A 15,910-nucleotide genomic window follows, 5' to 3' on the forward strand; every position below is an offset into this window, starting at 1 on the left:
ATTGCAAGACAAACAGGCACAAGCAGGTGCGTGGAAGGGGAAACAAGTGCAGATCAGCAGCATCAATTGCACTTTAATGCTTGTGGTCATGATCCGTCTGCATGAAACAAAACGCGAGTCAAACAGGCATGAGTGAGCTCGATGTAGACTAGAACAATCGCGAAAAAAAAAAACTCTACCTCTGCAAGCTTGCTCAAGTCGCTCCCGCGCACAGTGGCGCCAATGAGCTTCAGTTGCTCTTGACGAAGATCTGTTTCAGAAACAAAATGAGCGTGTGGGCATTCGATCTCTCCCTCAAACTTAGCGTGTGGGCATTCGATCTCTCCCTCAAACTTTTCTCTCTCTCTTTTTGTCGCCCTTACCCAAAGGTTTTCAAGGTTCTGGAACTTGTTGAACGGAAGGGTGACGAGCTGCTCTTTGCTCGCCTGGGTGGGGCGCTGTCAGTGTCGTCAAAGCTCAGGGCTGCGAGTCGATTCGCATACAGCCGGATGGTCTTGGGCGCACGGCCGTCCGCCGGAGCCTTGAACTGGAGCGAGTGCACGTTCACTCCTTGGTTGAAGCGGAGGGAAATGATGAGCTGTTGATCGGCATCGCTCTCAATGGCTGTCTCGTTGTCGTCGAGGATGGCGTGGTATTCGGAGCCCAGGGCATTCAAGATTTGAACTCCGTTCGTGGGAATGACAGGAGCAAGAGAGTACTAGCAGACAAGCAGACAGAAGCGAAACGCACCAAAGAAAAACAAGGGATGGTAGAATAACAGTTTAATGAGTAACAACGAACGAACATGCTTTCCAAAAATAAAAAACGCGCTCTCCCTCACTCGCACACTCGCTCTCAATCATGCATGGTTCTGTGTTTGGGTTTTTTCACTCGTAGGCGGCATAAGACCGAAGAGAATACAAAACAAACCCAATGAAAAGAAAGAGAACGAGTCGGTCCATGGACGATGTGAGGGACCCGTTGCCGCCTGCGTTTGCGCCAGCGCCACTGCCACTTACAAAGCCAGGAACAGGGCTCTTGGTAGCAGCAGCCGCACCAGCCTGGCCAGACGAAGAGGCGCCGCCAAGAACGTGACCAGCGCCCTCAAAGCTCGAGCCGCCCGAGCCAATGTGTGCCTGGACCTTGCGCTCCAGCCCAGCGGGGTCTGCGCCGGTCATGTCGTCGATCTTGGCTCCGTTCTTGAAGAACTGGAACGTGGGCATGGCTCGGATTCCGCATGCTTGCGCGACAGACTGCCCAGAGAGTAGAGAGTTTCATGTCAATGATGCGTTCCTCAAAGCGCCGAGTCCAGTGAGTTTCATCCTTTTTTTGTTTTGTTTTGTTTTGTTTGTTTTTGGTTACCTTGCACTTGTCGACGTCGACCTTGAGGAAGACTGCGTTGGGGTACTTGGTCGAGAGCGAGTCGACGAACGGAGCAATGCGAACGCAAGGACCGCACCAGGTTGCGAAAAAGTCGACGACGACCTGAACCAGCATCAAAGACAAGACAGAGAAGGTGCCAAAGTAGGTAAGAGTACATGGGGTGAGTGTTTGGACGAATGCGCAGACAAGAAGGAGCGACAGAGAACGAATGCATGCAGACACAGCAAAAACGGAAAAAAAAAAAAAAAAAAAAAAAAAAAAAAGGGAAATCTCGAAACTTTTGTGTTTGCGCGAACAGAGCAAAAGAACGAAGCGAGTGTGCGTTCCAGCTGAGAAGGAGCACTACAGACAGAGAGAGAGAGGCAGAGACAGAGACAGAGGCAGAGTGTGTGACGGCCGTACCAGCTTGGAGCCAGCGCCGGTGATGGCAGGAGCAAACTCGGAGTCTTGGTTGATTTGTTGAACGCGACCCATTATTGTGTTGAAGTTTGGGGAAAATTTGAAAGGAGTGAATCGATCGTTTTTGGGATTGTGCTGAGAAACAGTGGAATGATGTGGTGATGAGAAGAAACGAAATGAACGAGTTCATGGTGACTCGACAGGAGGGGAGAAAAACAGGGAGAAGTGATGGAAAATGGTCAAAAACAAAAGGTCATCTTGTGGCGGGGATTGCGTTCATAGAGACGACCGCGATGTCGGTCTACAACACAAGGATGATGTGAAATATTGTTTATTAGCTCTTGGTTGGTGTCGAGGGTGGATTTTGAGACGAGCTGTCGGCATCGGAACTGAATATCGAGTTGTCGCACTTTGAAGTGCTTGTATCTCTGCTGTATCTTGAGTAACAGTTATAGTACTTTGGAAGAATAATATTTAATAATTGATGTATTATTGGTGTGATTGTCAGGGTGATTGCTCGTGTTGACCAAAAATTGTTGGTCGTGACACAGTGGAAAAAATTTTCCGAATTTCGGAACGACCGAATTTTTTCAAAAATTCGGTTTTTTTCCAATTCACCCTGAACGACACGCCAAACTCAGTCAATTACTAGTCTAAACATTTACCAGAGCTATATCACGCATTCTGCACTTGGCTGTATCGCAGAGGACAGCTGCATGCTTGCGGAATTGAAGAACAACGCGAAACGGGTTTCGATTTTCCGCTTTAACGTGGTGAATCCTCGCTTCAACTGACTCTTACGCTATTCTGCACATTCACTAGATCTCTACCATACACTTTGCATTTGTTTTTATCCGCAGAGGACAGCTGCATGCTTGCTCAAATGAAGATCAACGCGAAATTCTCTTCAATTGGTCGCTTTAACGTGGTGAATCCTCGCTCCAACTCACTCATACTCGCTCATACACTATTCCACAGATCTGGCAACCTGCTCTGAGCGACATGCTGCTCAGATTCCCATTTCGACTTTTGTGTCGACTCATTCTTGTTTCTGTGAGTAGGGTTGGATTTTTTTTATTTATTTATTGAAGTTTTCCTTCCTTTTTCGATTCTTGTTGTTTTTTCCCCCCCTTCTCAACTCTCGCTCTCTCGACCACGCTTCATCACTGCGTCTCTCTGTCGTTTGAACGGTTTGACATCTCGCCAATGTGCACATCCACATCGATGGCGATGGCGTTGAGCTCACGTCAGTTCAAAAGAAAAAAAAAAAAAAAAGACGCGTCTGCAATCTGCATTGAACGAATTTTTTTTCTTTTCCTTCATTTTTTCATTCAGTCTGTGAATCCTGTTGCACGTCTCGTTGCGCAGCTCGCAGGACGAGCGTCGACTAGCGTGTGTCCACTTGCTGCCTTGATCTGCTTCCTCCTCAGCTGCACTGCTTGGGCCGGGTGGAGGGGTTTAACGTTGGCGATCGAACAAGTCTGTTTTTTTTTTTGTTTTTTTTTTTACGATTCGTTCCACTTGGTGTTTGTTTTCCGTCGCTCTTTGGAACCACGCCGTTCGTCCGTCCACTCAAACGACGTTGCGTCTGCACTTGTCGGGTCGAGTCCTTGGTGATTGTGTTCGTCCTCACTGCGATCAACTCACTGCGATTCGTGACGTTTCACTGCGCATTTTTCATTGTATTTTTTTTTTTTTTTTTTGGCTATGATTGTTTGAATGTCCTTCTTTGGTGTTTTTTTTTTTTTTTTTTTTCCCTTCGTTTCGTTTCTTCTCGCTTTTCTTTGATTTTCGATGCCAACGCTTTCTTCAAGCCAAGCACATGCTTTCGTTTGTTCTTCTTGTTGAACTTTAGAAGAAACGGCGGCTGTGAAGGTTGTTGGACGATTGTTCACAAAATGGAATGCCACAGTCAGTTAATCGAAATAAATAAAAAAAACAACTCACAAAAAAAAAAAAAAAAAAAAAAAAAATAACGAACCATGACGAAAGTCATCAAATCATCATTTTCAGCGAAAACAAACACAACAAAAACACTCAAAAAAAGAGAACGAGAACTTTGTATTGATCGCAATCGAAGTTGACGTTCTTATGCATGTTGTGCGTTTGAACAGCTCAAAAGTGATTGAATGGATGAGTGAATGAGTGAACGAGTGAATGTGAGAGCGTCAGAGTACACAGTCAACAACGGGCACCCCGCATGTGGGCCTTTTTGATGAGTTCAGCAATTCTGATGAAAAATTGCTCCATCACCACTTTTATTTTTGTGTGTGGTTTTTGTTTTAAAAAGGCGATCGCATTTCCACTCATTCCCTCAGTCTTCTTTTTTATCTCTCTCTTTTGTTGGATTCAAACATCACTCCATTCTCTGATTCTTGACTACATTCTATTTCATCATCCACAATTTTTTCGTTATTGAAACCCTTCTTTGTTTTCTCTCTCTCTTCTGATTGTATTTCGGTACTGCACACCTTCAAAACACTTTTTTTTGCACCAACTTGCTCGACTCAAACTCACTCTGATTGTCACAACTCCTTGTAGTCAATTTTCACACACACACACAACCATCTTAAACCATGGCGTCCAAGTCAAACAACGAGGGCAAGCCCAACCTGTACCGCATCCCGCCGTACTACTACCTGCACGTTCTGGACCAGAACACGAACATTACACGCGTCGAGGTCGGCCCCAAGACGTTCATTCGCCAGGACCACGAGAATGTCATTTACGGCCCCGAGAAGATGATTTCAATCCCTCCTCGCAACTATTGCATTATCGAAAACCCGGTTGCGCGCGATGCCAAGGGCGACATTATCTTTGAGGACGGCCAGGTCAAGCTGCGCCACGCCGACCAGGAGATTCGCCTCGCCAAGGGCCGCTACGTCGACCCCTTTGCCCTGTACCCCGGCGAAGTCCTGTTTGGCAAGATCACTCCCCTGCGCACTGTTCCCGCCAACTCTGCCCTGCGCCTTCGCGCCGTCCTCGACTTTTCCGAGGAGGACGGCACCAAGCGCACTGCCGGCGACGAGTGGCTCTTTGAGGGCCCTGGCACGTACATTCCCCAGGTCGAGGTCGAGGTTGCCGAGACCATCCGCGCCACCATCATCAAGGCCAACCAGGCTCTCAAGCTCCGCGCCCGCAAGGACTGCGTCGACCGCGATGGCGTCGTCCGCGTCACTGGCGAGGAGTGGATTGTGAGCAAGGTTGGTGCCTACCTCAACGGCGCCTACGAGGAGGTTGTCGACGTGGTCAACGCCTTTGTCCTGACTGACAAGAAGGCCCTGCACCTGCGTGCCACCAAGACCTTCAAGGACGCCTACAACCAGGTCCGCAAGAACGGTGAGGAGTGGCTCATCACCCTCAAGGACACTGAGGCGCACATCCCCTCCGTCTACGAGGAGGTTGTTGGCATTATCAACATTACCACCATCACCAACCGCCAGTACGCCGTCATTCTCGACCCTGTCGGTGCTGACGGCAAGCCCCAGCTCGGCCAGAAGCGTCTTGTCAAGGGCGAGACGTCCTTCTTCCTCCGCCCCGGCGAATCGCTCGAGCGCGGCATCCAGAGCGTGCACGTTCTCGGCGAGGACGAGGGCCTGATTCTCCGAGCCAACGAGGAGTTTGTCGAGCAGGTTCAGGGCGGCGCCAACATTAAGCGCTCCCCCGGTGACCGCTGGATGATTCGCGGCCCCGTCGAGTACGTGCCCCCCGTCGAGATTGAGGTTGTCTCCAAGCGCAAGGCCATCCCGCTCGACGCCAACGAGGGTATCTATGTCCGCGACACCAAGACCGGCAAGGTTCGCGACATTAAGGGCATCACGTACATGCTCAACGAGAACGAGGAGCTTTGGCAGAAGGAGTTGCCCGCCGCTGTCGAGCAGCTGCTCGTCTCTGGCCGCGATCCGCTTGCCGAGCGCTCTGAGCGCGACCCCCCGGCTGCCGGCAAGGCTCGCGACATGACCCGCATTGTCACCTTCCGCGTGCCTCACAACGCTGCCGTCCAGATTTACGACTTTAAGGAAAAGAAGGCCCGCGTTGTCTTTGGCCCCGAGCTTGTCATGCTTGGCCCCGACGAACAGTTCACCAAGCTTTCGCTCTCTGGCGGCAAGCCCAAGCGCCCCAACGTGATCAAGGCGCTGTGCCTGCTCCTCGGCCCCGACTTTTTCACTGACATTATCACCATCGAGACTGCCGATCACGCTCGCCTCCAGCTCCAGCTCTCGTACAACTGGCACTTTGAGGTCGACCAGAAGAACACTGACGATGCCGCCAAGCTCTTCTCGGTGCCCGACTTTGTCGGCGACGCTTGCAAGGCCATTGCCTCTCGCGTTCGTGGCGCCGTTGCCTCTGTCCAGTTTGACGACTTCCACAAGAACTCTGCCAAGATCATCCGTGCGTCGGTCTTTGGCATTGACGAGAAGGGCAAGGTCCGCGACAAGTTTGTCTTCCCCTCCAACAACCTCTGCATCACCTCGATTGATATTCAGTCCGTCGAGCCCGTCGACCAGCGCACCCGCGACGCTCTGCAAAAGTCCGTCCAACTCGCCATCGAGATCACCACCAACTCGCAGGAGGCTGCTGCTCGCCACGAGGCCGAGCGTCTCGAGCAGGAGGCCAAGGGCCGCCTCGAGCGCCAGAAGATTGAGGCTGAGGCCGAGGCCGAGAAGGCTCGCCGATCGCTGCTCGAGCTCCAGGCCCAGTCCGCAGCCGTCGAGTCCACTGGTCAGGCCAAGGCTGAGGCCCAGTCCCGCGCTGAGGCTGCCCGCATTGAGGGTGAGGCTGCCGTCAACCAGGCCAAGCTCAAGGCCGAGGCCATGCGCATTGAGGCCGAGTCCGAGCTCGAGCGCTTGACTGCTGCCCGCGAGGCCGAGACCAAGTACGTTCGCGAGCAGAACGAGCTCGAGATTGTCAAGACCCGCGACATGGCCGAGATTGAGACCCGCAAGTTTGAGGACACTGTCAAGGCCCTCACTCCCGAGACGCTCCGCTCCATCTTCTCGGCAGAGAGCGAGTCCAAGGTCCGTCTGCTCCAGGCCCTCAACCTCCAGTCGACCATTTTCACCGACGGCAACTCGCCCATCAACCTGTTCAACACTGCCAACGGTCTTATCGGTGCTGCCGGCGCTGCCGGCGCTTCTGGCGCCATTGCCAACAAGTAAACGTTTGTTGGTGTTGCCTGTGAATGCCTGTTAATGTTTGATGTGTTTTGTTCTCTCCAAATAATCAACTCGTTCATTTTTGGATTGTTGTTTGGTTCATTTTGTGATTGGATTCGAGGAATTGGTTTGAAATTGTTGGGTGAACTCATTGTTGAACGCAAACTCGAATGATTTGGTAGTTTTAAACTGGGTCAGTAAACTTTGAGTGGAAAGTCGAGTCGGCGCAAACTGCATGTCCAATAACATCAGTCAAGTCCTGCCTCGTGAACAAACGCTTGGAGATAGGGTTGATGTTCATCCTCAGTGCTTTTTTGAGAGGGGAGAGAAAGAACTCGCGGCATGGTCGAATATTAGAGCATCGATCCTCAGCAAAAAAACGTGTTGATGGAACCGAACAACTCAAACATTTGCAAGATTAGTCGAGCCAGGGCAGAGAGAGGATGCTGTCAAGATCCTCTTGCGCATACAGACGGTATTCTTCCGGCAGCTGGGACATTTCAGCCTTGAGCTGTTCGGTAGTCTTGCCAGCGCCATAGTGCGCGAGTGCGTGGAACCGACTGCGAAGCCCGTACGCAATCAGGAGCCAGTACGCAACCATGAAGCTGCGGAATGACCACTTGGTTGTTGTAAAGTGCTCCTTCAGTTTCTTGATTTCCGCCTCATCATCGTCCCTGACCGTGTTCGAAACTTCAGTCAGACGGCCGCCCGACAACAAAGCGGGAGAGTAGCGCCCGCGGCCCGAAAAGTTTTCGGCACAGACATCGAAGGCATCTCGACGAGCAGCACGATCGGGAAACGCTTCTTTCAGAACGTGATTCACAAGCGTGGACATGGAAGCACCAAGATTGAGGAGAGCTTCCTTTGCTGCCGCCTGAGCTTCCTTTGTAGCCGCCTGAGCCTTGAACTCCTCAAAAGCGGTCTCGAGACCAGCGATCTTCTCATCTTGAGCGGCGATCTTGGCCTTCAACTCTAAGATGGTAGAGGATTGATGAGCGACCGTGGCCTCGAGAGCAAGGATCTTGGCTTGCAACGTCTGCGCGTCTTGGAGAAGATTGCTTTTTTCTAACGTCAGACGGTTGACAGAAGCGGAGAGTTGTCGATTTTGAATAACAAGGTCGCGATTTTGAGCGGTCAGGTCGCGGTTTTTCGCAGATGGGTTGCTCGCAGATGGACCGATTTTCATCAACAATTCAAGATGATCCACGTCGGCGTGAAGCTGTTTGATGAGGACTTTTTGATCGGCAATCGTCGACTCGAAAACTCGAACGCGCTCGAGATGCTCGCCCGTCATGCGGAGCTGAGCTGACTTTTCCGTCTCGAGAGCAGCGTGAGAGCGCTCGCACTCAGCGTGGCATTCTTGCAGTTGCTGGCGAAGGGAAGCGATCAAATCAGATGTGTTGCATGAGTCTGCCGAGACAATCGATGTCGAACCGGTTGATGAGTCCATTTGTTCCTACACGAAGTCGGAGAAGCTGTCGCATCACAATCCGAACAAGTTAGCCATCATCGGGTTCAACGAAAAGCAGTGGGTGGTGTAATGCGAGTTGTGCTGGTGAAAGAAGGATGTTTGTTTTTGTTTTGTTTTTTCGTTGCGTTGGTTTGCGTGGGGAGTCTCCAGCTCAAAGCAAGTGTTCATCACAGAAGTAAACAAGTACTGGTGTTGTCAATATGAACCAACCTGTTCAATGCGAAATGAAAGGGGCAGTACAACTGAGAGTGTAGATTGACTGCGTTCGGTGAATCAGCACTTTTGACTTGCACTGTTCGACTCGAATGATTTGGTGACTTCAATGATGATTGGTTTCTGAAAGTAAAACATTGGAGAGGAACACGGATCAGAAGACTCGTTGAACACAACATTGAACTTGTTGAACACAGCTTTTGAATTTGTTGAACGAAACTTTGAACGTTTCGAACAAGAATACAAACTTTTGAAACCTTCTCAAACACTGCAAGTTGCTCTAAAAACCCATCTTGCGCAAATCTTTGCTGGACATCTGACCGGGCGGGTTTTGCGCTTCGGGGTGGTTCATGAGATCGGGAGGGCACTTGGACACTGGAGAGTTGATCAAAATCTGCTTGAGCTCGTAGTACACGCCCGTGTCCTCGTTGGTCAAGAAGGTGATGGCGAGACCCTTCTTGCCGGCACGACCAGTACGACCGATGCGATGCGTGTACTCTGCAAAAGGAAGGGGGAAAGGCAAAAGCCAACGTGAGGAGAACTCTCAAACCCACACACAACAACACCTCTTTTGACATCATACCCTGAACAGTCTTGGACATGTCGTAGTTGATGACAAGAGAGACATCCTTAATGTCAATACCGCGACCTGCGACATCCGTGGCAACCAGCAGATCGAGATCGCCAGACTTGAAGCCGTCCAGGGCGGCCTGACGCTGCTCTTGCGTCTTGCCACCGTGGAGCGACGCAACGCGATAGCCGAGCTTTTCGAGAGACTTGGCCAGCAAGTCGCAGCCCTTCTTTTGATTGACGAAAATGAAGATTGGGGGCTCGTGCTCTTCGCCCAAGATCTCGAGCAGACGCTTGCGCTTGTTCGCTTCGGTCATGATTTCCACGACCTGCGTGACTTGGTCGACGGTTTGGCCTGCAGATCCAATGGTGACCACTGCAGGCTTGCGCATGTATTGCTGGGCCAGCCGCTGCACAAGCGGAGGCATGGTGGCTGTGAACATGACTGTCTGGCGGTAGCGCGTCTTGACAATCGAATCAATGTCCATGTTTTCAAACTTTTGCGTGTGGTAAGTCACCGCGTCAAGGGCTTCGTCCGGCTCGTCCGTTGGGCGCATGTTGGAGACCGGGAAGAAGTCGAGCACTTTCTTGAGATCCGGCTCAAAACCCATGTCAATCATGCGATCGGCTTCGTCCAACACAATGTATGTGCAGCGGTTGAGCACCAAGTAGCGGTTTTCAAGAATGTCAATCAGGCGACCAGGAGTGGCAATGATAATGTCGCAGCCCAGCCGGAGTTGGAAGGCTTGTTCTTCGCGAGAAAGCTGGAGGAGGTGAGGCGAGTACAAGTGGGACATGCGAGGAGTCAGTTGAGCAAAATCAAGCAGTTACACACACGCAGTAAACACACAAACAAGGCAGACGTACACCACCAATGACGCAGACGGTGCGCAGGCCCATCGGGTTGGCAAACTTGAGCGTCTCGACCTCGATCTGCTGGGCAAGTTCACGGGTTGGCGCCATAATGATGGCAAAGGGACCATGGTCGACAGTCTGCTCGCGCAGGCGGCGCGGAATGCGTGAAACCCACACGAGAAGCGGGATGACAAAGGCTGCCGTTTTACCACTGCCCGTTTGCGCAATGCCGATAACATCGCGGTTTTGCAGGCCGATGGGGATGGCTTGACGCTGAATGGGCGACGGCTCAGTGTAGCCCAAATCCGTGATAATGTCGAGGATTTCAGTTGGCAGGCCAATCTCATTCCAGTTGCGCATCGGCCGTGGAATGTGGCCGCCCTTCGCACCAATGTTGTAGTCTTCTCGCAGGATGCGCCAGTCACGCTCTGTCATTTGGTCCAGCGGCTTGTCGGCCCAATGGCGCTCGTCAAACTTGACTCGGGATTCCTTGAGGAGTTCTTCACGCCGGCGTTCTCTGAAAGAAAGGGAAAATGAAACGCGTGAGCGGCTGCAGGACTCATGATACACATCCACAAAGAACGTTTGCCAAGCTCGAACAAGCAAGGAAGGGAACAAAAAAACTGGAACGTACTCGACACGCTCGTTCTCCTCTTGAGTTTGGCGGGCAGAAAGATAGTCGCGGTAGAAGGACGCCTTCAGCTGGCTCGTCGGGTCAATGCCAGCAATATGGCCACGGCCAAACAACTGGGCCTGGTGGCGCTCCTTGTACAAGGGGTTGAAATCCATGGACGTGTCGTCCTGGTTGTCCCATTCGAACAGGAACTTGCGATCCAAGCGTTTGCGGTTTGTTTGGACGGCCTGGCCAGACAAGTAGCGTTCCTATGTGACAGAATGAGATTGATATAAGTTAGTGGCTTGGCCAGCAACATGTTGCATGGAGGTTGAAATGGAAGAAGGAAAGAAAACAAACAAACAAACAAAAAAAAAAAAAAAGACGCACCTTGTTTGCTTTGAGCTCTTCTTCGGCTGCAATTTCAGCCTCGGAGCGACGCGGCTCGCGGCTGTCGCGCCCACCACGATCAAAGCGGTCGCGACTATCGCGGGGACGGTCGCGATCGTTCGAGGAAGTACGGTCTGATGAGAAGCGCGAATATGGGTCGGTGCGATCACGATCGCGATCACTGCTGCTGCCGCGGTTGAACGATGATCCATTCGAGCTTCCGGCGGCATTGCTGCTGCTGCTGCTACTAGTACCGCTCGAGGTGGACATGGAGTGGTCGGATGAGCTTGCTCCGCTTGCCAAGATGGCAATGCCACCCTGGAGTCGAGCACGTTGGGCATTCACTTCGTCCTGGCTACATTTGATGGCCAGCTCTGCGCGCTGTTCCTTGGTGAGAAATACCGGCTGCATGATGAAAGAGGAGTGCACATGATAAACAAAAGCAATGCAAACACAAATCCAAAAACAGTCAGTATCTCAGAAATCGCAACCCAAAATGACACATTCGGTTGGTGATGCTTTTGTTACCTTGTCTTGCACATTCTGTTGCTGCTGTCGCTCAGCAACGAGGGCTTCCAATGACAGCGGCTGACGCTTGCTGGACGACGATGCGGACGAGGATGACGATCCAGCAGCAGAAGCATCATCGCCCAGTGTCGAATCGCTTCCGGCTCCAGACCGAGCGCCAGACAGCACTGACGACGACGACGATGATGATGATGAAGAGGCACCAGAAGCACCAGGGGCGTCCGAGTCCATCCTTGGTCGCTTGCTCATGCTTGAGGACGACGACGAGGACGACGATCGGTTGTCGTCTCGGCCATAGTCCCGTCCTCCGTGGTCCCTGCCATAGTCACGGCTGTCACGACTGTCGCGAGAGTAGTCTCGGTCTCGGTCTCGGTCTCGGTCTCGGTCTCGGTCTCGGTCGCGGGAATCGCGGTGGTCGTAGTCAGACCGGCTCGAGCTCGATCGGCTGCTGGAACTGGCGCTGGCACTGCTGCGTTCCCGGTCTCGCTCACGGTCGCGACCATCACGAGAGTCACGGTAATCACGAGAGTCACGAGAGTCTCGGTAATCACGAGAGTCGCGGGAGTCGCGGGAGTCGCGCGAGTCGTCCGCGTACGGTCGCTTCGAAGTTGTGCGCTCCGTCGCCGAGTCGTCCATGCTGCTGCGAGTGAAAAAAAAAAATAGGGAATGACAAGTGGACAAACTTGGGTATGACAAGCTGCAAGACATGATAGCGAAGTGGATTGAATGGATGGTTGGTTCAAGAATAAAATGTAATGTACAGCGAAATCGGAACAGAAACGTACAACATGGAAAAAGCTTTGACATACAAACAGCTCACCCCTTTGCAGAAGCGCGAGCACTAACATGACTCAAACTTCAACCAATGGATCGGACGGGTGGGCCTCTTCTTGTGACAAGTCGGGCGCTTCGGTGCGCGTGTGCCAGACGAGAATCGTGCTGCACAGGTCGGCCTTGGGCTCGAGCTGGGCGAGCTGGCGCACAAAGCGTGCTAGCAAGTGCGACTCCAAGTACCCTCGGGGTGACGAGCGCGACAGCAATTCTCCGGGCGTGTTGATAAAGTTTCGGGCGTGGATTGCAAATCCGGCCATGTCGATGGGGAATTGCCGTTGCTTCTTCCACCCGACGTGCCAGCGAACAACACGACGTGTTGCCAAATCGACAACCGGGCCTTCATACATTAATCCGCCAACGATGCCCACGGGCCAGACAGATACGTGTTGGGTGAAGCGCATTTCTTCAAAAACCCGCAAGTCGTACGTGTTGTCGTCATCTGCAAAGTAGACCACCCCCTCTGGAGCGGACGTTTCAGACTCGCCTTGCTGGTCTCCAGGTCGTTGCGGGCTGCGCTTGAGCTGAGCAGCAGCAGCAGCAGCAGCAGAAACCAGCTCGCGCAGGTGGGCAATGCCCAGGTTGCGCTGCTCGACTCCGCGCGCAGTCTTGTAGCGTGGCCCCGCTGACACGGCCTCGCTCTGAACGGCCAGATGCGAGTATGAGTTACGCATGCCAGAGCGCTCGAGCAAGGCAGCAACGAGTGCAGTGGGAGCAGGCTGGTCTTCAATCACAATCCAGTGGAGCGCTGGGACTTGGCGCAACGTCGATGCCAGCCTCGTCAGATCGGCCTTTTGTGTGGGACCGGGCTTGGATGGAGTGATGACATAGATGACTGGCAGTCCTTCCGGTCGCAGAGGGGCGTACGCAGGAGCTGCTTGGTTCCAGTCGGCAAGGGTTGAATTGGGCGTGCATGCGCATGCTGCAGTGTCAGCGCTTTGTTGCGGACCATTTGCGAGTATTGCATTGCCTCGGTTTTGCATGGGTAATCGTTGGGCCGGAAGGAGTCTGGTCGGAGGCAATCCTGCTTCGGGTGCTGGCCCAGTTCCAGCTCCCAGTGGAGCAGCAGAGTGAACGAGCGCGCAATCCGAGCGCAGCCGCGGGTCGGGAGACAACAGGACAAAGCAGACTTGTGTTGTGATGATGCACGACGCGAGTGCGGTCAGAACGTAGGGCGCGAGTCGTGGTGGCATTTTGACAGCTTTTGTATGGGTGGGCAGCCGATTGGCTTGGGTTTTTTTTTGGATCCAAAGAGCCAAAAGGCGGATGAGAACACAGGTGAAATAAGGATTCAACAGGACGGAAGTGGCAGGGGGGGGGGAAGCGAGTCAGAGTTATCCGGCTACGATGAGCAAGAAGGATAGAGACTGAGCGTATGCGGACTCTGAACGTGAGCTTCAAAGTGGATTTTGCCAATTTTCATACACAGCTCGTGTATTTCATGCCATTACCCAGTGGCGCACAGAGATGCATGATGACTCATCGCTCAACTTTCGCATTCATTTCATACGCTTCAGTGATAATTCCAGGTTAAGTTCTATTCAACCAACCATCCAAGTGTTTTTTTTCAGGGGTGTATTCAAGAATGATTCACAACTACAAAAGCAAGAAGCAGGAGGATCAATGAAATTATTGTCCCCGTTCCAAACAAAATTCAAAAAGAGCGATTTGTCCTCGGACTATTCTTTGTTCGGTGAGCTGGCGGCCGGGTCTTCGCTGGCGCCGGCCGATTCATCAGACGCAGCATTTCGGACAGCGCCAACTTTTGCTGCTGCAGCAGTCAGGGCAGCACACAGCAGTTTTGGGACAGAGCTTCGTAGTCCCTTTAGGACCAGGGCAGTGCGCGCCTATCTCCGAAAGATTCGTTCCGCAGGAGGCACATTGCGTATGATCGCGATTGCAGTAGTCACACTTCACCATCTGTTATGATCAGAGATCGCTCCACGAAGACATGTTGAGAGTAATAATATGGAAACAAGAGACTTCATTGAGACTGTTACGACCTTACCCGCGGAAGTATCGTTTACTAAGAATATAGTGAAGAATGAGGGGAAGACCGATTAGGGATGAGCCCAGTTCGTAATAGCCAATAAATACACATCAATCCATAACACCAGCAGCAACAACAATCACAAACCAGATATGACGAAACACGACTCAGTTCGAATCCAGATTTGGACGCGAGAGTGTGGCCACATCACAACAAACAACAAACAAACAAACAACACGCCAGCAAGCTGAGTTGCGATTGCTTTTGCACGCGCAGCCCCTGCCCCCAAAAAAGCCGCTGTTGCGCTGCTCACACGTGCACGCAGCTCGTTGATAGAATTGTCATTCGGAGGCTGCTGGCCGTACTGGGTCCTGACAGGGCTGGATAGCGGGGCCGGATCTATCTCGCGATCGAATCGCAACCGAATCGATTGTCAATGACTCAGTCCCTACAGTTTACGGGGTTCTGCTTGTGCCACAGAGACTGGACCGTACGTGCTTCTAGGCTAGTGTTCTTCAAACAGGATGTCCATCGTATCAGGCCTGATGCGTGAGCTGAGTGTCGAGTCGAGCGAGTAGTCAAGTCAACCGCAAAAAAAAAAAATAAATCAAAAAATCCCAAACCCCCTCCCCCAACAACAACAACAACCACAACAAAAACAAAAAAACAACTACAAGTCCAAAAACAAGATAAAGCAAAAAGTAACGAACACATCTCGTTGAACGGCCTTTACAGGAGTGCTTGCCGTACAAGGTGGATGGGATGTAGGTAAGGAGTTCTCATTGCTGGAAGACTAAGTTGTTCGAAGCGTCTGCATTTGAGTGTTTCGTTTCAAATTGGGTTGTTTATCTGATGGCAGCATCCTCGAGATGTTTGATTGGTTGTCGATGACGCGAGAAGTGTTGGATTTCCAAAGTAAAAAAAACGAAACCCTTAAATAGGACGGACGATTTGGAAGGTGATGCTCAGTCTTCAATCATGAAGGATCTGTTTAACCTTCGTGTCAACCTGTTCAAAAAACCCCGAATCAAAACCCATGTCACTTTTACCTATCCAATTACGGACAGGGACGTTGCGGTTAGAGCGCTCAAACAGTTGCATGATGCTTTGCCCTCTTGGAGGCCGATTTACAAGGATTTGAAGGTCAAGCAACCAAACTTCAGCATGTTTATCAACCACGGATCGCACGTCGAACTTAATCGTGTACTGACCTGGCTGAACGATCCGGCCAGAGAACTCCAAGAAGCCAGTCAAGCCGTCCCCGACGAGCACGACGACCCGGATGATCTTTCCGATGACGGCGAGCTTTCCGATGATAGCGATCGTTCCGAAGAAGAAATTGTCGCAACTTATCACCCAAAACTGCGACGGTCGGTCACGTCTCGCGCAACCGAAGTGCTTGCATTTCACCAATGCGATTTGTACACGGGAAAAAAAAAGCACAAGCGAGCTCTCAACCTCAAGTTGATCATGTCTGGGAGATCCAAGCTTGCTGAGCGTGTAGTGCAAGCAGGCAGATCAAACCTAACTAC

General features: G+C 51.8%; 6 protein-coding genes across 6 annotated transcripts; 2 read left to right on the forward strand and 4 right to left on the reverse strand.

Moving 5' to 3' along the window:
• Positions 1–73: 73 nt before the first annotated feature.
• CAOG_06423 (thioredoxin) lies at positions 74–1,836 on the reverse strand (the record flags this gene model as incomplete). Its single annotated transcript, XM_004345122.2, has 6 exons — positions 74–97; positions 180–250; positions 397–697; positions 999–1,232; positions 1,342–1,464; positions 1,765–1,836. 6 exons carry the CDS (start codon positions 1,834–1,836, stop codon positions 74–76), a joined length of 825 nt encoding a protein of 274 aa, XP_004345172.2.
• A 2,220-nt stretch (positions 1,837–4,056) lies between these two features.
• CAOG_06424 (major vault protein) lies at positions 4,057–7,004 on the forward strand. The gene is made up of 2 exons (XM_004345123.2): positions 4,057–4,221; positions 4,303–7,004. Exon 2 carries the CDS (start codon positions 4,338–4,340, stop codon positions 6,918–6,920), a length of 2,583 nt encoding a protein of 860 aa, XP_004345173.1. The 5' UTR covers positions 4,057–4,221; positions 4,303–4,337; the 3' UTR covers positions 6,921–7,004.
• Positions 7,005–7,335: 331 nt separating this feature from the next.
• CAOG_06425 (hypothetical protein) lies at positions 7,336–8,367 on the reverse strand (the record flags this gene model as incomplete). Its single annotated transcript, XM_004345124.1, has 1 exon — positions 7,336–8,367. The coding sequence occupies one exon, from the start codon at positions 8,365–8,367 to the stop codon at positions 7,336–7,338; it is 1,032 nt and encodes a 343-aa protein (XP_004345174.1).
• A 514-nt stretch (positions 8,368–8,881) lies between these two features.
• CAOG_06426 (DEAD box ATP-dependent RNA helicase) lies at positions 8,882–12,193 on the reverse strand (the record flags this gene model as incomplete). Its single annotated transcript, XM_004345125.2, has 6 exons — positions 8,882–9,099; positions 9,185–9,935; positions 10,039–10,543; positions 10,661–10,908; positions 11,030–11,434; positions 11,558–12,193. The coding sequence occupies 6 exons, from the start codon at positions 12,191–12,193 to the stop codon at positions 8,882–8,884; spliced, it is 2,763 nt and encodes a 920-aa protein (XP_004345175.2).
• Positions 12,194–12,408: 215 nt separating this feature from the next.
• Positions 12,409–13,581, reverse strand: CAOG_06427 (gactosylgalactosylxylosylprotein 3-beta-glucuronosyltransferase; the record flags this gene model as incomplete). The annotated part of the gene is made up of 1 exon (XM_004345126.1): positions 12,409–13,581. The coding sequence occupies one exon, from the start codon at positions 13,579–13,581 to the stop codon at positions 12,409–12,411; it is 1,173 nt and encodes a 390-aa protein (XP_004345176.1).
• Positions 13,582–15,542: 1,961 nt separating this feature from the next.
• Positions 15,543–15,882, forward strand: CAOG_06428 (hypothetical protein; the record flags this gene model as incomplete). The annotated part of the gene is made up of 2 exons (XM_004345127.1): positions 15,543–15,799; positions 15,867–15,882. The coding sequence occupies 2 exons, from the start codon at positions 15,543–15,545 to the stop codon at positions 15,880–15,882; spliced, it is 273 nt and encodes a 90-aa protein (XP_004345177.1).
• Between the last annotated feature and the right edge of the window lie 28 nt (positions 15,883–15,910).

This window comes from Capsaspora owczarzaki, assembly GCF_000151315.2.
Source record: "Capsaspora owczarzaki ATCC 30864 unplaced genomic scaffold supercont2.11, whole genome shotgun sequence".
Lineage (NCBI taxonomy): Eukaryota > Filasterea > Ministeriida > Capsasporidae > Capsaspora > Capsaspora owczarzaki.